The 24,867-nt window shown below is 34.6% G+C and overlaps 4 protein-coding genes, 1 long non-coding RNA gene and 1 pseudogene across 10 annotated transcripts; 3 read left to right on the forward strand and 3 right to left on the reverse strand.

Annotated features, from left to right (window-relative positions):
* Positions 1–316: 316 nt before the first annotated feature.
* Positions 317–1,828, forward strand: LOC142519096 (peroxisomal and mitochondrial division factor 2-like). Of its 2 annotated transcripts, none has more exons than XM_075622006.1 (2): positions 317–464; positions 659–1,828. In XM_075622006.1, the coding sequence occupies exon 2, from the start codon at positions 668–670 to the stop codon at positions 1,553–1,555; it is 888 nt and encodes a 295-aa protein (XP_075478121.1). In that variant the 5' UTR covers positions 317–464; positions 659–667; the 3' UTR covers positions 1,556–1,828. The 2 variants fall into 2 exon arrangements, with proteins under 2 accessions (XP_075478121.1, XP_075478122.1); XM_075622007.1 differs by having other exon boundaries at positions 337–458.
* A 999-nt stretch (positions 1,829–2,827) lies between these two features.
* Positions 2,828–4,717, forward strand: LOC142518810 (uncharacterized). The gene is made up of 2 exons (XR_012813654.1): positions 2,828–2,921; positions 4,481–4,717. It is a non-coding gene; the product is annotated as an uncharacterized LOC142518810 (long non-coding RNA).
* A 154-nt stretch (positions 4,718–4,871) lies between these two features.
* Positions 4,872–6,218, reverse strand: LOC142518808 (xyloglucan endotransglucosylase/hydrolase protein 24-like; annotated as a pseudogene).
* Positions 6,219–8,972: 2,754 nt separating this feature from the next.
* Positions 8,973–10,222, reverse strand: LOC142518448 (xyloglucan endotransglucosylase protein 1-like). The gene is made up of 3 exons (XM_075621235.1): positions 9,903–10,222; positions 9,611–9,804; positions 8,973–9,503 (listed from the first exon to the last, which is right to left on the reverse strand). The coding sequence occupies exons 1-3, from the start codon at positions 10,152–10,154 to the stop codon at positions 9,107–9,109; spliced, it is 843 nt and encodes a 280-aa protein (XP_075477350.1). The 5' UTR covers positions 10,155–10,222; the 3' UTR covers positions 8,973–9,106.
* Positions 10,223–18,763: 8,541 nt separating this feature from the next.
* Positions 18,764–20,383, forward strand: LOC142519348 (protodermal factor 1-like). The gene is made up of 3 exons (XM_075622338.1): positions 18,764–19,049; positions 19,353–19,722; positions 19,835–20,383. Exons 1-3 carry the CDS (start codon positions 18,923–18,925, stop codon positions 20,190–20,192), a joined length of 855 nt encoding a protein of 284 aa, XP_075478453.1. The 5' UTR covers positions 18,764–18,922; the 3' UTR covers positions 20,193–20,383.
* A 673-nt stretch (positions 20,384–21,056) lies between these two features.
* Positions 21,057–24,080, reverse strand: LOC142519115 (uncharacterized). Of its 5 annotated transcripts, none has more exons than XR_012813708.1 (3): positions 23,955–24,080; positions 22,575–23,838; positions 21,057–21,560 (listed from the first exon to the last, which is right to left on the reverse strand). XR_012813708.1 is itself a non-coding variant. In XM_075622044.1 (2 exons), exons 1-2 carry the CDS (start codon positions 23,962–23,964, stop codon positions 22,702–22,704), a joined length of 933 nt encoding a protein of 310 aa, XP_075478159.1. In that variant the 5' UTR covers positions 23,965–24,080; the 3' UTR covers positions 22,362–22,701. The 5 variants fall into 5 exon arrangements, 3 of the variants coding, with proteins under 3 accessions (XP_075478159.1, XP_075478156.1, XP_075478155.1); XR_012813709.1 differs by having other exon boundaries at positions 21,058–21,428; XM_075622044.1 differs by lacking the exon at positions 21,057–21,560 and having other exon boundaries at positions 22,362–23,624.
* Positions 24,081–24,867: the final 787 nt, after the last annotated feature.

Here is a 24,867-nt window from a genome sequence, read left to right on the forward strand (position 1 = left end):
TTAACTATTAGGCTAACGTAGTAGTCAGGTAAATTGCACTAGTTAGATAAGATTTGTACAATAAATTCATCCGAAAAAATATTGATTACAATCATCGAACCTATGATTAAATGAGCCTAGAAGATAACAAACAAAAATCTCATTTTGTGCCGACGAAACTGGCTGGAAGTGGTTCAAAATTGGTGGGATATAAGCATTATTTTGAAGTTCGGGATTAATTGGGCTTCAGTCCACTAAAATTTAAATGATTGGCCTTTATATTAATTGGATTTTGTGATTGAATTTTGCAGGCCTAAGCCCACCATACTTTCCAGCACGTGCTACGAACATTTCTCAAAGAACCGTGGCTACTGAAGCAGAATATCCCTACTCCTAATTTGGCGATTTTGCACACAGGCGATTTGACGCGAGTATTGCTGTCGGTTATGCTACCCTTTGCTTCGCTGCTGGGGATCTTGGTTGAGGTTCGCTATTAGCTTAAATTGAAGAGAGAATGCTGTTTTTGTTGGTTTATTTTTTAGTTTTAAGGGACAATCATAGAGCTCTGTAATCTCGTCGAATGTTTTAGTTTTTTTATTTATTTGTTAAAGTTGGAATTTTTTTCTAATATCTTGACTCAATTTCGATACCTTATTTTTTTTTTTTTTGCCTGTTTTAGGATTAAGAAATGGCAGATGAGACGATCGATGGGGAAATTTACGATGACCCGGAATTGGAAATTACTGGGGATGATGCGTCGGAAACTTCAGGGCTCAATCAGAAGGTGGATGTCCTTAAGCAAGAAAACAATGAAATTGCAGGGGAGAACAGGGAATATAAGCAGAGGATCGAAGAGTTGAAGGACTCTGTCAACGTGCTAAGAGATGAGAATGTGGAGCTCAAAAAGAAGTTTGGTGAAGCAGAGTCGGAAAATAAGGCTTTAGGAGCAGTGGTAGCTAGAGCTGCAGAGCTGGAAGCTGAGGTGGCAAGACTGCAGCATGATTTGGTTTCTACCATGAGCGATTTGCAGGAGTCAAGTATCGAGTTATCCGATTTGAAGAGGGATTTGACAGGGATGAAAGATAGGGAAAAGGAAAAGGATGTTAAGTTGGAGGCCTTGCAGAAGGAGAGGAACTTGTTGGTGTTGAAAGTTGAGAATTTGGAGGGAGTGGAAAGCAGTATTAGGGATGAGTTGGAGGGAAAAGAAAAGTGTATCTCGGGTTTGAAGAAGAAAGTCAACGACTTGGAGTCGACTCTGGGAAGAATCAAGACTTTGGAGACGTTGAAGAATGATTTGGAGAAGACAGTCGAGAAAATGAAGGTGGAAATAGGTGATCTAGAGAGTAGAGTGGGTGTTAAAGAAGAGGTGATTAACGAGTTCATAATGAAGGAAAGTGCAGTTCTGGATGATGTTTCTAGTGTTATTAGTGGAAACTCTGCAGTCAGGGTTGGAAGGAATGGATTTATTGGTAATTTGAAGCAAAAGGATTGGGTGGTGGTGGCAGGCTCAACCTTTGCTGCCGTAGCTGTGATGGGGGTCATCTGTTACATTAAACATACTGCCAGGAAACAATGATTCACACGTATAATTAACATTTCAAAGTCGTAGAGGTGAGAAGGCTTTCTTTTGTAGCTGAGTGGAGAAGATTCAATTTTGCTTAGTCATTCCTCATGGTTTTGTTAACTTCAATTTCTTTTTTTAGTAAGAAATTTGGTTTACTTAGTTGACAGTTTTATATGTTCGATAGCTAGTTCTCGAGAAACATGTTGTCTTGCTTTAAAAATTTGTGTATTGAATTTGTTGTGGAATAAAATTCACTACACGCATCACTACGATTGATTTAGGTAATGCAGTTTTGAGGCTCCTTTTCTTTAAGGTACTCTTGTTAGAACCGGATTCAACCACTCGAGTTTCCAAGTTTTCTATGGTTCTTTTGGAATGATGCAAGTGCCATTCATATGCATATTTCTTCTTGCCTAAAAAAATTGATGCTTGTGTAGTTATGTTAACTCTGTTCTAATCAAATGGTGATGGGATTTTCCTGCATTGTTGTGCTTCAATCCTAGTAATGGTGTTCAGTGATTCAAGAATTTGGAGGCAGCATGTAATATATGGGGTTTTAGTTTCCGTACATCAAATCTCGTGAGAAGAAAATATAAAAAATAAATAAAGGCACTGTCGGTGTCGGTAGACGAGATAATTGGAAGTCAATTAAATTCTAAATCGAAACTATTTTTTCATAAAAATAAAAACTTGAATTAATAAAAATAAAGTTTTTATCTCAAACTCAATTCAGACATAAAATTGACCTCAAAATCCGTCCTAAATGTTTAAAACTCGATTCGAGTATGAAAACATTGATCCAAACTGTGAAAACACGATCTAAATGTGAACATTTTGATTCAAATATGAACAACTCGATCTTAATGTGAAAAATTTGACCTGAATTTGAAAAAATCGATCCAATTATGAAAAATTTGAATCATGCTAGACTCAAATATGAAAACTTCAACCAAAATAAAAAAAGACCCAAATGATCCAGACTCGTCTCAAATGTGAAAAACTCGACTCATATGTAATATATATATAATTATTTGCGTATTCAATCATACATAACATTATGTACTGATAAGTTATTGTGTTGTACAAAAACACATTGTTCCGATTTTTATTAGGTCAAAATATGATTTTATTTTTTATTTTATTTTAACAAACTTGCATAAAGATCACGTTATCTTTTAAATCACTTTTTTATATCAAATTTAAAAAGTGAGGCTCATTTAAACTAAACTAAAAATAAAAATAAAAATAAACTAGTAGATAATTATATTTTAAAGATCCGACCCTGTATTTGTTTGTATGCCTTTTAGTTTCTTTTTCCCCTTCTGTCAAACCAGCCACCCACGCAAGCCTTCAGCTCTCCGCCATTGCTTTATACGGGGTATACTTTTTCGCACACGGGTTTTACTTTTTTATTTTTAATTTCTGCAGAAATTATAGATTTTTTTATATATTTGTTCTTGTCATTGATGGGTTTTATTTTTAGAGATATCTTTTTAGTTTATTGGGAAAATGGTTTTTGCATTTGCTTTGATGTAAAACCAGAGTATCATTTTTCCTGACATCCCTCTTTTTTTTTTTTTTCTGTTCCTTCCATGACAAATCAAGTTTTTGCTATTTTTAGTTTATGTTTCCGGTGATTAGAAACTTTAATTTAGTGACATTTTATCCTTTTGAGAAAATCGAATTTTTTTTTTTCATATGTCTGTATACTGACATTTTCTATCATTTTTTTCTCAGGAAGGAAAGATTTGTACCAAAAAACTAAGTAAAAACGCTTTTAACATACATCTCTTTTGTCAAACCATTGTTTTTTGTATATATATATATATATATTATCTTTTATGGAGAATACATTTGATTAAGCATAATCTCCCGCTTTAAAATTTACTTTCAGTATAATGTTGATTTTCGTTTATTTATAACATATGCCTGTAAGACAACAAAATGACGATGTTCGTGCCTGATTCATGCTTTAAAAGTTGGTAAAAACTTCTGTGACACGGTCTCACGATTCGTATTTTGTGAGACAGATATCTTATTTGGGTCATCCATGAAAAAGTACTAATTTTTATGCTAAAAGTATTACTTTTTATTGTGAATATTGGTAGGGTATCTGTCTCACACATAAAGATTCGTGAGACCGTCTCACAAGAGATCTCCTATTAAATATTAGAAGTTTTGGTTTTTTCGTAAAATCCTATTTTAGGCATCTCATTTAACTTTGAGGATTAAATGTTCTATTCATGTATTCAAGGATTACAAAGTTTTAACACTCCCTGTAAATTTCTTATCAACCAAAAGGATCGCTGAATTTATATACATGGTATCAGCGTTATGGCACAAATATATTGTGAACTTATCATTGTTGAAATATCGAAATACTTGGAAATCTTGAATTCCAGTCTTCTCTAACATTATTCAACGTAGTCTTTTTTTTGTGCATCTTTAACATTTCTATCTATCTTCATGTGTATTTTATTGCATTAGACCTAAAGAATCTTTGTTTTGGTGGTGTTGATGATAATTGAGATGGAATTGTTGCCTAATCAATTCAGTTTCGTAAGGTAGGAGAAAGATTGATGAATTAACAGGCCATCGAAATCGTTAGATTTTTTTATTCAAATTGTCACCGTATTCTTATTTTCGCATAATTTGCTTTGTGTCAATGAGTTAATTGCATGTCATACTTTCCTGAGTTCGAGCTTTTAGCACAAATCGAGTTTTGAACCCAAGTTATGCATTTAGAAGATGGCTAGGATAATCGAAATCACTTGTCTATCTCTTTTCTTCTGCTTTTTCTTTTTAATTTTTTTTTTATGAGTTCTTTTGTGCTGATTTTGACAACTTGCTGAGCCCGTTAACTGTAACTTCTTGCACGGAAATCGGAATATCGAGAATTTAACTTTTGTTTCATTGTTTGTAATTCTCATTTTCCAGGCCTTGAAATGGCTGGGATTCTTTGCTTCACTGATTCATAGTCTCTCAACTGTGTCATAGAAGTTAGTAGGCTCATTATGAAGGATGTGGGTTGATAAATATATCATCATTCTCGTGGGGAATGAAGCCATTGGTCCGCGTTGCATAATGACACTACTGTAGCACATTGAAATTCCTTTAGAAGGTGGGATTGATTAAAAAAAAAGGAACATTTTTTAGCTTTTCATTATCATTCAATTCTTTTCCTTGTTTCATTTTGGTTTTTAGTTTTCGTGTATGTGAGTAATGTTAGTGGCTCCTCCTGTTTCTTGATTTCCTTCCAAGTATGCCGTTTGTTGAAGAATTGAAGGGAAAAATATAAGGGGATCTTGGCAGATAATGAGTGGCAAAATTAACCGGAAAAGTATAATATTTATCAATATAACTTTTTGGAAAAAAAACATCATCCTCAGAACAAAAGGCAACATTGAATGAAATAATGAAAAAATAACGAATTCCTGTGAACAGTAGATCAAATTACAGATGAAAAAAAGAAAGATTACAGCTTTAGAATCTTGCGCTCTTGCATTCAGCGGGGATTCCCCGAGGAAACCTCTTGGAATCAGTGCAGTAATTGTAAATCATATACTTTTGTTGAACCCATCTCAATCTGTTTCTTCCATTGGCATCTAATGCCTGAGTCTGCCAAGCCTGACTATTATTCAAAGAATCCCCAGGCTTCGAAGAAACAATGTTGAAATTTTTGTAAGTCGCCACAAATGGAGCTTAGTCCAATCTGTCTTGACTCGGCCACCTTGTGTAGCCCAGTCATCTGCATTCCATAAGCTGCAATATACTCTCATGGCTTGGCTTTTCGGGTATGGAGTACCGATTGCTTCGTTATTGTTGAATACTCTGAGAGGAATATTGTCCACCAAGAATCTGTAATAAGAAAAATTGTTATACCCCATAAGAAATTCTCAAGCTTTGTTACCCAAATATAAATTCTAACTAGTTTCATTGTACATACATTATGCGTTGGGAATTCCAGACGATGGAGTATGTGTGGAATGACACCGTTGGATCGAACCAGAGGCGGAACTGCTGTTCTTTGTCTCCTTTCCCTTGTGCATAAACATTTGTGTGAACCGTGTATGGCTCTCCAGAAGAATTTCCCAAGAACTCGAAATCAATTTCGTCATGCCCCGCACCCTGAGATGATAACTGTGCAGTGATAGAAACACGAAAGAGTTAGATAGGTTGAACAAAATCTGATGTTGAGTGAGAAGGGAATGACTACTAATTCAGGACTTACAAAGAATGTGGTGACAGTTCCGGCAGAATTTCCAGGAACAAGCTTGAGTTGTATATCAAACCGTCCCAGCAAATACTCATTCCTGGTCTGGAACCCGGAGCCCGAATACTGGTCCAGGGACAATGTCAAGACACGCCCACCTTCCAGAATCTTGCCACGACCTTGCCCCCATGAGATCTCAGCATCCCGGTAGAAATCAGCCGAAGCAGTCAAGATAGAAGCCACGAAGATGGAAAGTAGAAGCATGGTTAAATTTGAGATCGCCAGATAAGAATGTTGGAAAAGGTTGAGGTGTTTGTGAGATGAATGAAGTTGCATATTTATGTAGAGACGTTTGAGTGGGTGTGGCGCAGGGTCGGGGCCAGCTGTGTATGGAGTATCCGTTTTCCAAGAGCTGGATTGGCCTGGAACGCGTTCAAAAGCTGGCATTTATTACCAAATAATAATGCCCATAAATCCCCAACGTAACTCCACGAAGCTGCTTGATTGGGCTGTGGGGGGCCTTTCTTTGAACCATCCCACATAATCACTAACTTGAGGAAGAATTTGACATCAAGTGACATGATCACTATTGAACTGTAAAAAAATATATATATAGAAAATTTGATTATATACACTATTCCATGCACAATACGTACATAGTTCTTTCCTACAAGATTAATAGTTGGTTTGTTTGAGTTTGGTCTTTTCAATTCTATTCCGATAGCCAAATTGTACCTAATTTCTTACTACCCTATCACCGTTTTATTCCACACCTTTTTCTGCATTTACTGGGCAAGGTTGGTTCACGTTGAGACATAATAGAGACGAATCATTGCCAATTACGAACATATTACCCCTATTTTATCTAAACTGCAAAAACTATCCTTATCTCACGCACTTATTTTAAAAAAATTGAGGAAAATTTTAAAAAAATTAATAATAAAACCATAATCATACAAGCACTTATTGATGCATCTCAATTTATTCACGGGCTTATTAAAAAACTAGACAATTATATAATTTTTCCAAAATTTTAAAATGAAAGTTATTATTGTTAAATTGAAATAGTAGGAGATAAAATAAATACTACAATTAGGTATTCAACATCTTGTGGATTTTGAAATTTTACATTATTAAATAACTCGAGCCGACATGAAATTTTCTTAAAATAGACAAACCGTAATCCATTAAAAATTCTATTCAGTAAGTAAACCTTAAATTTACGAGGAAACAATATTTGAAATTTCATAACCCGTTGCGACGCCGCCACGTACCACTAACAGAATGAAGACAACTTGATTACTTCCATAAAATGAAGTCGTAATATATAAATAAACCCTTTTCTTGACTAATACATGAGGTGATATCTCTTTTATTAGATTCTTGGTTTTCTTTAATTATGTTCCCAATGTTTTTTAGGCTATAAATCCAATAGGGATATCATCTTAAAAGATTTGTCTATTGAGTGGACCTCTTGAATTATGAAGTCACTCTTCATTAGTTTAATATATCAATGTAATTATTTATGGTATAAATATCCGTCCTCAAATATCGGTTATGCATTTTTAATCCTAAGCCCTCGATCGTGTCCTCGTATATATAGCAGACAAAAACTTGTGTGAGACGGTTTCATGGATCGTATTTTGTGATACGGATCTCTTATTTGGATCATTCCATGAAAAAGTATTAATTTTTATACTAAGAGTATTACTTTTTATTGTAAATATCGGTAGGATTGACCCGTCTCATAGATAAAGATTCGTGAGAATCGTCTCACAAGAGACCTACTCTATATAGCAACAGAATTGATTCTCAAACCAAACACAAGTAATTGATATTGCAAGAGCATAAAAATTGTTTAAAAAAATTCTGAGGGGGTATCTTTTTTCTTTTTCTTTTTTATTTGAAGCGGGAATCGGTAATTTGCTATCATTTGATATGCGATGAGTATACCTCTAGACTAACATAACAAATTACAAATCACATTGGCCAGTAAACCACATTGCACATTGGTAAGTTTATCTATCCTTCCCTAAATGATTTTTTTTTTTAAAAAAAAATCAAATATTTGGATTGTGATTTCATAATTTTGACCAAAATATTGTTAAGAGTATATCAAACGTACTCTGATCAAGTAATATTGATAAAGTAATTATTCATTGTCTCGAGGAAGTGATCAAATTAATGAAATATTTGAACGTTTGAGTAATTGTTAGAAGTTTTAATTTCTCCTATCAACATCTTTTCAAATGAACTAACAAAGTTCGTAAGTTTACACAATATTCATAAAATATTAGTTGTTGCGGGTTTTTACGTAATAAAAAATAAGTAAATATTTATTGAAAGAATTCTATGTGAATATATTGAAAAATAGTTAAGAACTGACCGTCGATCCAACGTCGATTATTGAGAGAATTCTATGTTTTTTAGATTCAAAATATTATACGTACCACTGTCAAAGCGAGCCCTCACGAGACGGCTTTGACATTTTATTTATTCAGAATTAAACTGACACAACTAATAAATTGTCTCATTTTGCGGATTTTGAAATATGTAAATAACTTGACCCAACATGAAATTTTTTTAAAATCAAATTAGGTGAGTATATCTTGATTTTGAATTTATAAGGGAAACTATATTCCATATTAATAAACTGAAAAAATTATATTTTTTGTCATATAACTCGTATATTTTAAAATTTCGATCTTGTTTATCATAACATTGATATGACATCAAAAATTAATTATGCATCATTGAAAATTGTTGACGAATTAATGAAATAAAATTGTGATTTAACTAATAAAAGACCACGTATAAAAAATGGATCTGGATCCTCCACTGTGTTGAAAATACAACACTTGATGTTGTACATTTTTTACACGAGATTATCACATGATCATCTTTTGGACATCACACTATATGAGATAAATTTAAAAATTGTCAGATTAAACGATGATCATCTTATATAAAAATGCACAGCACTTGGTGCTATGTTTTCAACACAGTAGACGATCTAAATGCATAAAACGTGCAAACTACGATCCAACAATGTCCATTTCCCCCGATAAATTTCAATAGTTGAATGATATCATGACCTTGTACAATGCAAATATGTTTTCACACTTCGAAATGTGGTACATTTACACCAAAACAACAGGAATTCAAGAAATTAATTTTTTTTGTATAAAAAAAAAAACCATATATTTTAAACACCAAAATTTATTCAGTACTCCAATTTTTCACATTAATTGAAGGCAAAAAATAAATAAATATACATTAATCAATTAAAAATAAACACAAGGCAAATAGAACTTGCTCAATCAGCAATGGCGGCAGCTGTGCTTCCATCCCTAAAACCTTGGGAGTCTGCATTCCTTCGGAAAACCATTTGGAAACCTCTTGGCGTCGGTGCAGTAGTTGTAGATCATATATTTATCCTGCACCCAACGTATCTTGTTTCTGCTGTTAGCATCCAAACCCTGCGTCTGCCATGCCTGATTGCCTACGGTGGAATTTGCGCAGGCATTTCCGGACGCGGTAACAACACAGGCATTGGCGTTGTAATTCCTGTAGTATGCAGTAAAAGGAGCCAGAGACCAATCGGTTTTCACCCGCCCGCCTTGTGTTGCCCAGTCATCGGCGTTCCACAGACTCGCGTACACTTTCATGGGCTGGGTGTTGGGGAATGGAACGCCTTTTGCTTCGTTGTTGTTGAAAACCCTAATCGGGATGTTGTCCACCAAGATACTAACCACAAAATGAAACCGTGTAAGATATATTATACATGTAATCTTTCTGTATAAAACATTAACTGAAACGTACAATGTGTTTGTGTGTGTGTATATAATGCTTACATGATGCGTTGCGAGTTCCAAAGAATGGTGTATGTATGGAATGCCGCCGTTGGATTGAACCAAAGCCGGATCTGTTGCTCCCGGCCTCCTACGCCTTTCGCGAATACATTTGTATGCAAAGTATAAGGCTGTCCACTGGCATTACCCAAGAACTCCAGGTCAATTTCATCATGTGCATCTCCTTGAGACGACATCTGCACACAGTTTATTGAATCGATCCTTTCATGTTACGACGTACGAAAAGTACTCGAACTTAAAATATATTCGCATTTTTTAAAAAGACTAAACTTACATAAAACGTAGTGACAGTGCCAGCTGAGTTGTTGGGCACTAGCTTCATTTGCACATCAAATCTTCCGAATAAGAACTGGTCATTGGATTCGAAACCGGAGCCGGTCGAATTATCAAGGGACAGGGATACAAGTTGTCCCCCGTTGAGTACCTTACCGTTTCCATTTCCCCAAGTAATGGTGACATCTTTGCTGAAATTACCTGCGGCTGCGGCGCCAAATAGGAAGGTCACGGCCACTAGAAGCCTGAGCATTTTCTTTTATTCTTGATGGGATCTTATTTTCAGAGAAAGATAGCGTGTAGGAAGATTGGAGACTAGGATTTTGAATGCCTTTATGTTTCTGTTTGTTGATCAAGGAAAGGATATATATAACTGTTAGGCCTGCCATAGTTGACATGCTTTCCTCTAAGGTTTCATCACAGGAAGAAGGGATCAGAAACAACTGCATACAGCTAGTATTTTTTTTTTTGGTGGGGAAGTTTAATAAATTAATATGTTTAGCATATTCCGCTCGACAATTAATGAAACTCCATTTGTCATAATATGACGTCCAATTATTGTTTTATCTTATGAGATAAAGAAGATTCTTCTTTTTTTTTTTTTGGCTAAGAATAAACGAGAGTTTAGAAAGATTAATTTGTGTAATTTACCGATAAATTTATAATTTAACCGAGGAAATTTATAACTTAATTAGGGCAACTTTTGTCAAGAAAATTAATATTTGGAAACAATATTTAGTCAAGGAAGGATCTTCTAAAGTAAGTCGACATCTTCCGAAACGCGTATGTTCTCTTTTAAATTCGTCTCTCTCCAAATTTTAAACGCTGCCTGTGCACCTTTCGTGTCCATGTCTATATAAGCAACGATGAAATGTTATTTATCTATTAGATGTACAATTATTTATGTGTCTGTCACATCTAATAGTTTAATGTTATCTCATTATTGTTTATATAAATATGAACAGTAGCTATGAAACATATATATATATATATATATATATATTTACTTTGACTTGTTCAATGTTTTAATAACTGCAGTGGATTAGAATTTGTTTTAATCTATTGATAATTAAAATGTTAATTATCATTACATCCATTAACTTTCCAACAATAATAATAACCATTAAATTAGGAGTTGTACTTAGAGCTTTGCCAAATATATTTAGTAAATCATTCTAGTTGGCATGCCTAGTCGAGCCAATTAAGCCTTAATCGAACATATTTATAGAGGATTGAAAATCGGTGTGCTTTCCTTAATCGAACATATTTATATACATTATTAGTTCAAACACGAGACAAATTAGTGAATATATACTGAGATTAATACATGAAATGTGACATTTTTATAAAAATAAATAGATAATAAACTCGATTATTTTGAATATCTTGTGTTGCGGGTGAGTGAGCGAATTTATTTCGAGGAAGGCACGATCGAACATTGCATTGTTTTCAACTCTTTAAACTTTCATTTTCAGTTCCGTTACATGACTTCCGTCCGGCTTCTCTGCTGACAGCTGGCTAATAGTTTTCAAATTACTATAATAGGATTAAAAAAAAACTATAGAACTTGGAGCCATTATATTCCAGATTTTTTTGGTGCACCCTCAGTAAATTTTCATGCTAACGCAATAATCTACAAACTATGTTAGTAAAATAAACCGTATTGAGTAAGTTTTGTGCGACTTACTCTCTTGAAAAAATGTTAGTAAAAAAATCAAACAAAAATCAATAGTTAAATGTTTGTCCAATCTAGCAACTCGAACACTATTAAGAACGAAATATATATGTTTATATGTGCACTGCATAGTTGAATTATAATGTAATTAATGGCTGTATTATTATATTATGTTTATTCTCATTTTTCGAGGAATCCCTTCTACAAAATATATAGAGGGATGTCTATACGGAACATATAGCACATTCGGGCTGGTCTTCGGACCCTGTCTGTAAAGTATTCAAAATACTATGTAGCCGTTTGGGTTGGTGCGAATCATAGCAGATTATATTGTAATTTTTCACATTTTTTAATAACTATTTTTGTATTTTTTCTTTGTTTAATTATGTTGACTACCATTAATTTTTTTACAATACTAAAATTTTATCATTAAGCTTTTTATTATTAGTTAAACATATTACATTGTGTGTTCCAACGTAGAATTGAATATGCACTCCATTTCGATTGGTTCATGGCAGGCATGCTATTATTATCCTCTCCCTAAGCACCTCTCTTCTTTTCACAGCAAGGTCACGCTCGATCCAAAACAAAGGAAAGTACAGTGCAAGACTGTAGCTTTCTCGCTCTCACTGCCACAAACAGCTGCAGCAAGGAGCAAGAGAAGAAATGATATATCTTGTTCTTCTATTGTTCGATCACAAATAGTGAAACCAGCTATCGGAACATTACGATTTTAATTTCTTGAATAAGAAAAGCAAAGCCGCGCAGAGGAAAATCCTGAATTTTATACTTTATACACAAAAAATATTCTATTAAACGAAGATATTCGTGCTTGGATGGCAGCCCCCTTTACAGACGTTTACAATTGGGCTGAGCTGAAAAATAGTGGGTTTAAAGGCATGGTTTTTTATAAGGACAATATTCCTTACTCTTTAAGTGACCTAAAACAAGTTGTAATGGCTGATAGAATGGTCATTGAACCACATTGAAGGACACTGACGTCCCTAAAACCTAGCCATAAATCAGCACTTTGACCAAACATGCAACAACTACTAAAATCAAGAAAGAAAGATCCAGAAATGCATATCAAAATTTGAAATTCGAAGGACATGTGCAGCTGTTAAGGGCGAGTTGTAACAGCCCATTCATTGACCGTTAACGGCTTTAAAAACCGAGAGTTAATGAGCCAATTCAATGGCCATTAACAGCCTTAAAAACCGAGAATGAAAGCTGCCCTTTTAGTTCTTCATTTTGGCTTATAAATAGTGACCAAATGTTAAGAGGAATCATACCGCCGGCAGTTATTTTCGAAGCCTTGCATCGGCTCATTCTTGTCAATTTTCGAAGCCTTGCAGCAGCTAAGTTAGGTTTCCAAAACGAGCAGCATTCTTTCTGGCAAGATTTGCAAAGGTAAGTGGGTTTATTACAGTTTTAAAAATGATATACGTATGTCATTGAAAATTCGATCAACATGATTTATTTATGTTTTTATTTATTATAAAAATTCTTGAATAATTTGTTGTTTGATATTAGTTATAATATTTGAAAGCATGTTCGAAACATTTGAAATGCACTATAATGATTGGAATTAGAAATGACAAGGAATTCCGATATTTGATATGTTTTGTTTATGCCCTGATGCAGTGATAGATAATAACCGTTCATTTGGCTTCAACTACTCAGAAGAGTAACATATAGAGGACTTATCAGTAAACCATGAAAATGAGATGATTTTCAGTCCTATGTTTGTATTTTGTTCGTATTCGATTCAAGATGCTTATTATTGAAATTATGATAATGTATTCGTATAATTATAACCTTGATATTTGTTATGCACGATCGACCTCCATTTATTGAGTATTTCCCCAAATACTCACCCCTTACATTCTCACTCAGATAAAACGATGAACAAATCGAAGATAAAAAACAATAATATTTTTGGGATGGTGATGAAGCCAATTCAATTCAAGACCAATCTTGTTATTCTGTCTTTTAGTTATATTATCGTGTTTTACGCTTCTGCATTTCATTTTAATCACATTGTAAAGACGATTATGATTATGTAATAGACCGGCTTTTGGTTATTTAATGTACTATGTGGCTTGTTGTTATGCAATTTTAAATTGTTAAACAACGCCGATGACACGTCTCGGTTTCGAGGCATTACATTAAGTTTGTGGGAGCCACTTGTATTATCCATCACTACAACAAAAACGACATAAGACAACGGATAAAATCCGTTGTCGTAGCCTTTTTAAAACTGTTGTAATTGAGGGTGTTGTTGAAAGTCCGTTCAACGACAACGGTTTTTATCCATTGTGGTAGGTAGAATTTGCGGCGACGGTTTATTAAACCGTCGCTAATTTAGAAATCAAGACCGTAATCAAGATTTTAGTGATGGTCTAAAATTAGTGACGGTCTAAAATTTTAGCGACGGTCTGTAATCAAGATTTTCGTCGCTGATTTGTTTCGAAAAATAAAAAAAAATACTTTTAATAATTTAATAAATCTAAAAGAAACTAACAATCGAAACTAAAATAGTGTAAGAGAGAAAAATTTTAAGTGTTGTGAAGTAGTAAAATCGTGAAAGAGAGAAAAATTTTCAGTGTAATGAAGTGGTGAGAAAAATTTTTAGTGTTGTGTGAAGTGATAAAATCGTGTAATAGAAAAAATTTTAAGTGTTGTGAAGTGTTGTGGAGGAAAATTGACCGAAAATGGTGTTATTTATAGACAGGTTGCGACGGTTTTTGGTTCAACCGTCGCTATTGGCGACGGTAATTGAAAAACGTCGCATGTTTTGATTTTGCGACGGTTTGGCTTTAAACCGTCGCTAAAATTAGTGACGGTTTCAACAAAACCATCGCTAAATTTAGCGACAGGAACGTTTCTTAAAACCGTTGTCGATTGTCCAAAAAAACACGCTAATAGATAACGACGGTTCATAGAACCGTTGTCATTGACCCTAAAAATCGTTGTCTTTGACCCCAAAAAGACAACGGATTTTAAAAACTGTTGTCTTTGACCCCCCAAAGACAACGATTTTCGCTAAAACCGTTGTTAAAAATATACGACAACGGTTTTTCACAAAAACCGTTGTCGTATGTGCGTTGTTGTATGCAGAATTTCTTGTAGTGCATGGAACATTGTAAATTGTTGCTCGGAGATAATATTGCGGTGTTCACCAACTCTGCGGGTACTTTTAGAAACCTTGTAAAACTTCTCGTTACAAGTCTTCTCTTTTGAATGAATGAAATGTTTAGAGCATAAAATTTTAGGATTGCTTGAGTATGATCTTGATGATAGTAAGCTAGAGCCCTCGAGGATGCTATCGGAATCATAGTGATAAGGCACGGTACGTGTTTTCCTTTTCCTTTTGAAGCCTGCGATGCTTTTCTAAACTGTTGGACGTGACTATTATTTTATTATTAATTACGTACTTTTTTGTATATAAATGGATAAACATCAGGTAATAGAGAGGAAAACCTCCAAACGACTGATATTTTGAAAGAAAAATGCATCTACTTGACCATTCTTGGATTTAATTCGGAAATCAAACTTATATTTACATTAACACAGGGGGGAAGCAGCCAGGTGGAAATGCTGACGAAATTGAAAAGATCACTTTGGTTGTGAATCATCAAAACTTATCACGGTGAGATCCTTGATTTGTGTCCAATTGATTTATTTTGTCTTCTGCTATTCTTTCTTTCTTGGGATATCACATCGTCAAGTGTATTAATTGACCAAAGGACAGGCGGTGACCGGCCCTTCACTGATATTGTCTTTGGAAACAGACATGGTCTCTTCACGATACTGACTGAACCATTGAGTCATACAGAGGAACCTTTGATTGTGAGGCAAGTTGGTCGAGTGAACTTTTTTTATCTTCCCAAGAATCTTAATTTCTGCATATCTAATGATTTCAAGCATAAAAGGTTTTACCCCCATCCCAGTATTTTTCAAAGTAAATTTTAATCATATTCCTGCGTATTTTTGGCACCACAGATGAAGAATTGAGGTTTCTGACCACAATCCCATGCAGAAAATGATGTTTTTCTTGCTTTTCCATGATCGAATTAATTCCCATTAGCTGCACTGATGACGCTGGCCACGAGCTTAACTAACTTGTACTCGATCGTTTGACAGAAAAAACTTGTTGGCTTCTGCTCCATTGACCACAACTGTAGCCTGTAGGGTATCCCATAAGCCTTGTTTTGAATGTTTTCCCATATTTTCGGATCCGGGGTTCAACAAAATTTTTGTATAGTTGGTTCTTCCTTTGTGCTTTGTAGAAATCTAAGGTTTCACCAATCCAGTGCAATCCCATTAGGCTTTTATGTAAGTTTTATAACGTTCGTCTCAAAACAAAACACAGTATATCTTTCCATTATCAAAATTACCATTCAATTTGTTATCATCGTCTTTCTCAACTTTTTTTCTGGTCAGATTCTACCAGGTCAACTTAATCCATACGGTGGATGGCTATGATTTGGAAATAAACCTTGCATGGGAATATTTTGAAATCAGAAATAATATCTATATTATTATTTATTAAGCTTTGTATAATATTTTGAACGACTGAGGCATTTAAAAGGCCATAGAACTAATTGACCAGCTCTATTATTTGGTTAGAAAAGACAGCTCAAATACGTGAGCGAATAAAATGATCACGAATTCACGATCAGACATTTTAGCTAAGTATATATATTATCGGACACTAAAAACCATAACTAAATCAAATATTTGAGAAATTCCTTATTTTATGAAAATTGTAAGTAAACTAGTTTTTGTAAACTAAAAAACATTATTTATATGTAACATATAATATTTATAATATTAAACATTATTTTCTAATTCACAAGCATAATGTGTGTCGAGATCTGTCACTGTATATACTTATTAAAAATAATCCGCGATTTGTACGTGAAATAGTACAAAATTAAATAAATAAAAATATCCAAATTTATATATACCCGTAGGCCGGTTTACCACATTACACAGAAAAAAGCAGTAGTCATTACTCAGAATTCAAAGAATTGAAAAAATTATATTCATTTACGGTAAGAAATTGAATGTGGACTCTATAATTTTTCAACTTCTTCACCTACGTCTCTGCGACACTCATTACTCCGATTAAATTCAAACATTACACCTAATTTATTTTCATCACCGTGTCCGTAAAATTCATTGCCTCTCGTTTGACACCCACACTCGGTAATCAGATCAACATGTGCATAATTATCATCCATGCATAATAAGTATGGATATATCCCATTTGATACCAACGGATTTGAGAGTTGTAATTCGAAGTTGTTAGAATATCAAACGTATTTATTACAAAACAAATGGCTCGCCCATAAATTAATCGATATCCATAGGAAAAATACACAGAAAATAGAGGATCGGATTCGGATCAGACTTTACCTGAGGGGGTTACGAGCTTCTTGAGTTTCCTGGGTCTGAACTATTCCTGTGTATGAAAATAGAAATGTATGTTGTGGAATGACTATAGCTGGGATAACTGTACAAATTTCCTCTCTTTATTTGCTTTCGCCTTGTTTTAAGTTGATTTTGATAATACATTTTAGTTATCAAGGTAGTTAGTTCAATATTTTCTCACGTTTTAAAGAAATGTGAATAAAAAGAAATGAATGTGTCCCACCTCTAATTCACTGCAATGGGAAATGATTATGATGGATGTTTAGGAAGAGCAAAGCATATACATTTTCGTTTTCCTTGTCCAAGGACCAAATAAAGTAGGATGTCTGCTAATCCATAAAAATGGGGTGCGACATGGACAAAAACTAGCCAAACACTTAATGCCAACCTATATCCTCTATTTTTCATCCTCTATCCTCCAAAATAGAGATCCGTGATTTCTATTTTTAAAAATCTTGTCCAACCAATATCCTCTAAAAATATTACAAAACACTTCATTTCTTTTTTTCATTTTCAAAGATACACACATATAATTATATAATTACATAATGTATTATATAACCGAACTTAATTAATTCGATAAACAAAATACAATAAAACATGTATTAAACTCAATTTATTTAAAATAATATATTTTTTTGACACGACAAATATAAACGACAAGATACAACATTCATAATATAAACATAAAATATAAATCACGACAAAAAATTTGGTTGAAGAGCAACAAAAAATTTGGCAGAAAAAAATGGCAACGTGTGATGGCTCCGACGGCACTTCTACGCCTTTTGGACAGTTCTTCGGAGGAACTTCACCGTCAGGGTCCGACCTTCCACCGTACTAGTGTATTGTTATGATTGCAATTACCAAAAATCGACGTTTAACTTTATTGTTGTGTGTGTTTTTTAAATTGTTAGTGATGTCTTTTAATTGTTTGTGATGTTGTTTAGTATTGTCTACTGTCTATCATCTAAAAAAATCGCATGTTTATCAAGTTAAATAAATTAAATAGACAATAAGTGTTTCTAATAAAATATGTTATTAATTTTTGTGATCATTATCTTGTTTATTATTTTCATTTCATGATTATTATAAACAATAGACTTAAAATTAATTCATGAAAATAATAAAAACAATTTAAATAAATTAACTAAGTATAAAAATTATTTAACATTAAAATTAATTAATTAAATAATTTGAAATATAATAATATAAAATGGAGCAAATCAACTACATAAAAATACAAAAGGACTGTTTTGCAATTGTTATGATGTCATTTCAGTAATTTGATGGAATCTCCATATTTATCTTCAATGAATAGTGATCCTAAGAAAATAGAGGATTACTATTGCAATCTCCAATTGCATTTGGAGTTGGGTTGGAGTACCAACCCCTACTCTATTTTGGAGGCCAAAATAGAGATGGGTTGGAGATTGTTATCTAGAAATATTAAACGAGTTCTTTTCGGTCCTAGCTACGGACGGAGATGTTAGGAGATAAAAGAGCAGGTGCCCCCACCCAAAAATGGGAAAAAAATTATCAAATATATGTGTGATTTTTATAAGATCATGATTTTCTCCCCCAGTTGCATTTCTTGAGTGCACCCCTCCCTGCCATGGCTAAAACTATGCGCGCACAGGGTTTTGAGGCACAAGGCCAAACACACACACACACACGCAGGATGGGATAAATTCTTTTTAGACAAATAAAAAGAGCACTAGTGAGATTTAAATGCGCCTGCAATCCATACAACCAACCACATACTTGTTTACCTGCTTATATTTACTTCCGTCTCTGATCGCTCTTTATATACACTGCTGTCTCTTGGATTCTTTCTCATCTCTGAGCACACTTTCTTCCTCTATTTTTCTTCAAGCCGTTCTTCAGTTTCTTGGAAGGCTGCAAAAATGGAGAGGTTGAAAAGTAAGGATGCAATGTTGCTTCTGTGGGCGGCGTTGCTTTCCCAAAACTTGCTCATTCCTGTCATGTCTGCAGCAAGCTTTGAGGATCAGAAAAACTACTATCCTCCATTAGGTCATTCTTAGACATAAGCTTATTCATGCACACACACATTTACAAAATTTATATGTTTCTTGACTCATGTTTGAACAAACCTGTTTTTTATACTACTGAAATCTCACCATGAACTTTCAGTTATCAAGAAAATACATTAAAAGGGAGTAAGTTTTAAGTAAGATCTTTCTCATTCTTTATAGTATTTGAAAGCAAAACCACGTGGTTATACGATGACCCTTTCTGATTCACATGAAGCAAAGCAGAAATAAAATAAAGAGTGTTTCAACATTGGTCAAATCATCTTTGTTTTTTGTGTTACAGTTTCATACACCCCTCCATCACAAGGTTCAGGAGGTGGCCATGCAACTCCGACACCTTCTCATGGAGGTGGCAGCGGCAGCTCCGGAGGTTCTCCACCAGCCAACTGTGGTACCCCACCAAGCGGCAGACATCACCGAACTAGTCCATCTACTCCAGGTGGAAGTGGAGGTGGCGGATACTACCACTCCCCTCCAACCTCAACCCCGTCCCCTACGACACCAACCACTCCGACACCAGGAAGTGGAACTTCGCCAACCACCCCAATCGTCAACCCTCCAATTGTCATCCCGGGGACTCCAAGCACTCCCGGCGTCACAACTCCGTCACCTCCATTTTCCTTTGGTCCAACCTCTCCACCTTTTACTTGCATGTAAGTATCACTTTTCATGAATAAATAAACACGCACTAAATTCTACTTATAGAATCAAAATATCACCCGGTCAGAAGAAAGGCATTAAACTTACTTTCCCTATAAATTGCAGTTTCTGGAGGAATCACCCGACATTGGTGTGGGGATTAATTGGCTGGCTTGGAACAGTTGACGGACCAGTTAATGGCGGAACAATTGGTGGCACATTCGGCTTGCCTACTGTTCCTGGATTTAGTCCTAACACAAATGTGCTTCAGGCTCTTTCAAACACACATACTGACGGCTATGGATCACTTTACAGGGAAGGGACTGCAGCTTTCCTCAACTCCATGGCGCACGCGAGATTCCCTTACACAACCACACAAGTCAGGGATAGTTTTATTGCGGCGCTTAGCTCAAACAAAGCAGCATCAGCTCAGGCACAGCTCTTCAAGCTGGCTAATGAGGGTAGAACCCAGCCAAGAATATGAAAAGCAATTGTATTCTTTATGTTAATCACTATTTCTGTCATGTTCAGTTTGGTTCGTGCTGCATTTCCATTGTTTGTGTGAAGTCCTTTAGAATGAGATTGTTTACTTTACTGTAATGCCATAGAATCAAGATGGATACCACCAACCTTACGCTTTCTTATTTGAATAATCTTAGTTGTTTGTTTGTATTTCATATTTCATATGTTTCAACCGCTTTACTTTTCTATGACATTGAAAAAAACAGATTTGTAGACAGTGAATACAAAAACTCAGAAAGTTCCAGTCTTCAAACCGTGTCTCAGCCATATCACCACTTGCAAGAAAATGCACTCTTACCGTATAAAAGTTGCGTATATAGAACATAGTATTTTTTAATGAATTTAGAGTAAACTAGACATGGCAACGTGGTGGATGTCGCAAGATCCACAAAGAAAGTTGAAAAATATACGACCATCTATTCGTCACAGACGTGGGCGATATTGATTAATTGACAGAGAGAGTAAATGACCTTACCTTCCAGCTGCATGTCAACAATATATAAATTTACATGCATCATAAGCCACTCATGATGCATGCCCTTCATATAATAATTCGTTATACCTCTCATAACGAATGTACATATGAGATGATATTTAAGATTGACAAGTTCTCTCATGAAAACAGTCCTTTGATTTAGTTTCATGTTAGCTCAAATCTTGCTTAATATACTAAGAATAAGCCATCCTTTGAATTAATTAATTAGGTTCATGGCAGGTCAAGTCTTGTTAAATATACTAAGAACTAACTCATGCAAAATATTTAATCGCACTATTTTCACCAAACACCTTCTTCACGTCCAACACTAGTTCAAATGTTAAAATTATTTTGATTATATCACAGAGCTGTCCAAAATTTATCATCGGCATTGATGAAAAGAATAAATGCAGATACAACTACAAATTAAAGTTTAACATACTGGATAACACAGGGTGTCACTCCAAATCTAAGCGGTTGAGCTGAAAATAAATGTCACATGGTTTATGTCATGCAGCAAATGCTAGCTTCATAATGCAAAATTCTTGAAGTAAAATAAGGTGGTGTTGTCACAAATAATATCAGGAGCTTCACTTGTCGAGAACCATAAATTATGGAACTCGACTATCACATCTGGGACTACAATGACTTGCTTTAGCCAGCAGCCCTCCACCATCCAAATCTCTCTGTGATTGGATTTCTTCAAATCAGATAAAGCCAGACCTGCATATATCTTTATGAGAACACTTGAAACGATGTGAGTGTTACCTTGATGAGTGAAGTACATATCAAGTTGCTGATCTCAATTGGAACGAATTTTTTTTCAGATTTAACGACTTCCTTACTGACATTTCCCTGACTATTGAGAAGTTGGATTTACCAAGTTCAGAAAAGAATGGAATTTGACATGCATTTTCCAGCACATCTCTACGCTACTTAAATTAATGAAGGAGCATGCAATCACTACAGATGATAAGAAAAAACTAGCTTTATTCTCTGTCCACGGCATAATCATGTGCTGACATTAAAGGCCAAACTTCCAGACACAGAAATGACATGCCAATCTGGCGACTAGATTAATAGCACTCTGGATTGATATGTTTGAGGTGTCATCAACTATGCAAAATTTCATGCGTGCATGTCATATATATACACAAATGTTTTGAGCTTCATTCAGTAAATATTTAAAAGCATCAGTTAAATAGAAACACCAATGGGGATACGCGTACTTATGCATCAGACTTCAAGGACCATCAATAATTCTTACATGAATTATGCCATTTCACTAGTAAAGTGACTGCTTGCTGCCGAATTAAGAAAAAGCATGACACAAATCATCCATCCAAAATATGAAGTTATTCCTTGACAAAGTAACACAGACGCAAAAATACACACACTAGTTACACCTATCATTATCATTCTCCTAGCCCAAACATAAGCAAGGTAGTTCTAACCATACAACTCAAATGTCGGGATAGTTCGAAAAATGACCTTGGTCAAAGGGTAAAAATTGAAAATGTTAGATTTCAAATACATGGTCAAACAAAGGTCATTTAATTAAATAATTCCCACAAATGTCGGCAGATACGGTGTGTGGTAATTAGAGATTGATTCAAAGACTGTAAAATCGAAACAAATATATGTATTTGCCAACAATTTAATGTAAACATCTCCTTGTACTTTGTATGAAGATGGATCACATAACTTCGCCAATTATTTTATACAAACAATTAGAGCAACAAGACTCTGTCTCAAGGCAGCAAGTCTACTCAGCATCTGAAGATGTATAGAGTCTCAACCATTCGTATCAGACATTAACCGACTAGTTTCAAACTAAAACTCGTGAAACATTCTGCTTGCACAACTCACCAATTTGGATAGAGGAGATAAATCTAAAGAGATATTCTTTGTTGCCAAGCTTGAATAAATTTCAGGTCATTATGACAGAAACATCATTTGCCCAGGTAGAAGGAATGAAGAATGTGACAGGTGCTCATCAACTCTTATGAGATTCAAACCAGTCAAAGATTTGCTGAGACTGTATGCTGGTCATTTCATGATATGCAAATGCAAGATTCATTTCCTCTTGAATGTGATCGACCAATGATTTATCTGGAAGAAGGATATTTCCCTCGTCAAGAGCAGTTTTCCATGGTATTGCACGCCCGTCATCCCTCATGTAACCATTCTCATCGACAAAGCCTCGGTCCTGAAAAACTTCGAACAATGTTGCTGACAGCGATTGGTCAAGACCAGGAATTCTATTGGCAAATAATTCAGGGGTCAAAGGGAATTCCATGCACTTGATTTCAGTAACATCAATTCCCATTCTACTCATAGCCACCATATACTTCTCAATCCTCCGTTTCCTCTTTCCATCTTTGGGCATGTGCACAAAAAGTGTAGCAGGGTAGTCCTTTGTGATATCCAGATGATTAAACTCGCCTTCGGCAATCATTAAAGAAATACCTTTGAATCGTACCACCATGGCAAGAACAGAGACAAAATACCCACCTGAGGATGCACCTAACGCAAATAAAGGAAACTTTTCTAACGTTCGCTCAGCAACCCACCATTGAATAATATCTTTAGCAATCCACCTTTCCTCCCCAGGTGACCAACAGCGTCCTTTACTTGATATGGCAAGCACAGCAAATTTTCTAGTCAAGGCATGAAGTACAATGAGCCTCTCTTCAGGCAAACCAACACAAGTTGGGCAACTAGGAGACTTATCCCAAAAGTTTGCTGCTTTACCATTACAGCCATGAGCCAAGAAAAGAACTGCCTTAGGCGAGTCGGGTAACTGCCAGATTAAATTGGTCCCATTCCTAAACTCCACCGTGGGATCTAATCGAACCAAAGAGTCGAAGCTATTCCATTTTTGGCTCTGAAGCTCAGACATTGAACTGGATCTATAACCTATTTTCCCAAATATTACAGTCAATGGCACCATTATCAGAACCAGAAACAAAACAAAAACTGAAAGTTGAGTATTTCCCGCACTTCTTGAATGGTTCAGCGATCTGTATCCGCGTCTAAACATGGCTGAAAACCACATATTATAACATGAACTAATACATGCCAGAAAAATACTCCGTTCTACATAAAATATTAAATGGTTTGCGATTTCTTCCTGTGAATGACATTTGAATCATTACATAAAATTATTATTATTTCGAGGCTGAATTGCTACGAACTGGAAAACAAGTAAAGCAAATTCAGGAGCATTAAGTTGATAATCACAATCACCTGGAAGCATTAATCTATCAGCGGTTATTAAGTCGAAACGCGAAGTGGATCCAGATTTACAAGTCTTGCAAGTTTTTGCCCTGATTCGCTTGATTGTAATAATATATGTTTATTAGAAGGATTGCACATGGGCCGCTGAAACCAAGCAATACCGGACTTGTTTAAAATCGGGTACTTTGTATGGGCTATTCCATGGGGCTTTTCTACAATTTCCCATGGGCTTTAAATAGTTCACCAAAGGCCCAAAGTTATTTATGTTTATTTACCATAAAATTGGACAGGACGTGGGGACTCGAATACAAGGGGTGAGGTCTTAGAAAATTATTGAGTGTTGGATTGTACAAATTATTTCAATAAAAGCATTTATTTATTTATAAAATTGCATTTTATCTTAATGAAAGCATTGAAATATTTTACACTTGGGAAACCTTTTTTCTTTCTTTTCAAAATGATTTAAAACTGAATTTACAAAAATATTTATTTTCAATTGATGAGTGTCCAAAGTGACCAAATTGTATTTAAAGTTTTTGTAGCATTAGCAAACGTTTTGTGGACGCATTCAAATTAAGAATCTTATTAGAAAAAAAATGTACAAACCAATTTCTTATTTTATTATTTTATCACATTAAACTTATTTTTTTAAAAAAAAAACTGAACAATATATTTGGAATAAAAGAACATATGTGGTATAATTGAATCGTGGAAAATTTAATGATTGACTATGTCAATTAATTGTACGTTACCATGAAATTAAAAGAAACATAAAAAGATTGAAATTACAGACTATTGAAGGAATACGATAATACAAGATAAAATAAAAAAAGAACTAAAGATATGCTCCACAATACATAAAAAAATAATAATAAATGTTTTTAAGATGCTTTCTTTGATCCTTTCAAAAAAAAAAGATTCT

This window comes from Primulina tabacum, chromosome 11, assembly GCF_025594145.1.
Source record: "Primulina tabacum isolate GXHZ01 chromosome 11, ASM2559414v2, whole genome shotgun sequence".
Taxonomy (NCBI): Eukaryota; Viridiplantae; Streptophyta; class Magnoliopsida; order Lamiales; family Gesneriaceae; genus Primulina; species Primulina tabacum.

Coding starts and splice junctions, on each gene's coding strand:
- LOC142519096 (XM_075622006.1), top strand. CDS start 668: ATGGCAGATGAGACGATCGATGGGGAAATTTACGATGACCCGGAATTG.
- LOC142518448 (XM_075621235.1), bottom strand. CDS start 10,154: ATGCTCAGGCTTCTAGTGGCCGTGACCTTCCTATTTGGCGCCGCAGCC. Junction 9,805..9,902: donor GCACTGTCACTACGTTTTAT/GTAAGTTTAGTC, acceptor AACTGTGTGCAG/ATGTCGTCTCAAGGAGATGC. Junction 9,504..9,610: donor TGGAACTCGCAACGCATCAT/GTAAGCATTATA, acceptor TTTTGTGGTTAG/TATCTTGGTGGACAACATCC.
- LOC142519348 (XM_075622338.1), top strand. CDS start 18,923: ATGGAGAGGTTGAAAAGTAAGGATGCAATGTTGCTTCTGTGGGCGGCG. Junction 19,050..19,352: donor AAACTACTATCCTCCATTAG/GTCATTCTTAGA, acceptor TTTGTGTTACAG/TTTCATACACCCCTCCATCA. Junction 19,723..19,834: donor TCTCCACCTTTTACTTGCAT/GTAAGTATCACT, acceptor TATAAATTGCAG/TTTCTGGAGGAATCACCCGA.
- LOC142519115 (XM_075622040.1), bottom strand. CDS start 23,763: ATGTGGTTTTCAGCCATGTTTAGACGCGGATACAGATCGCTGAACCAT.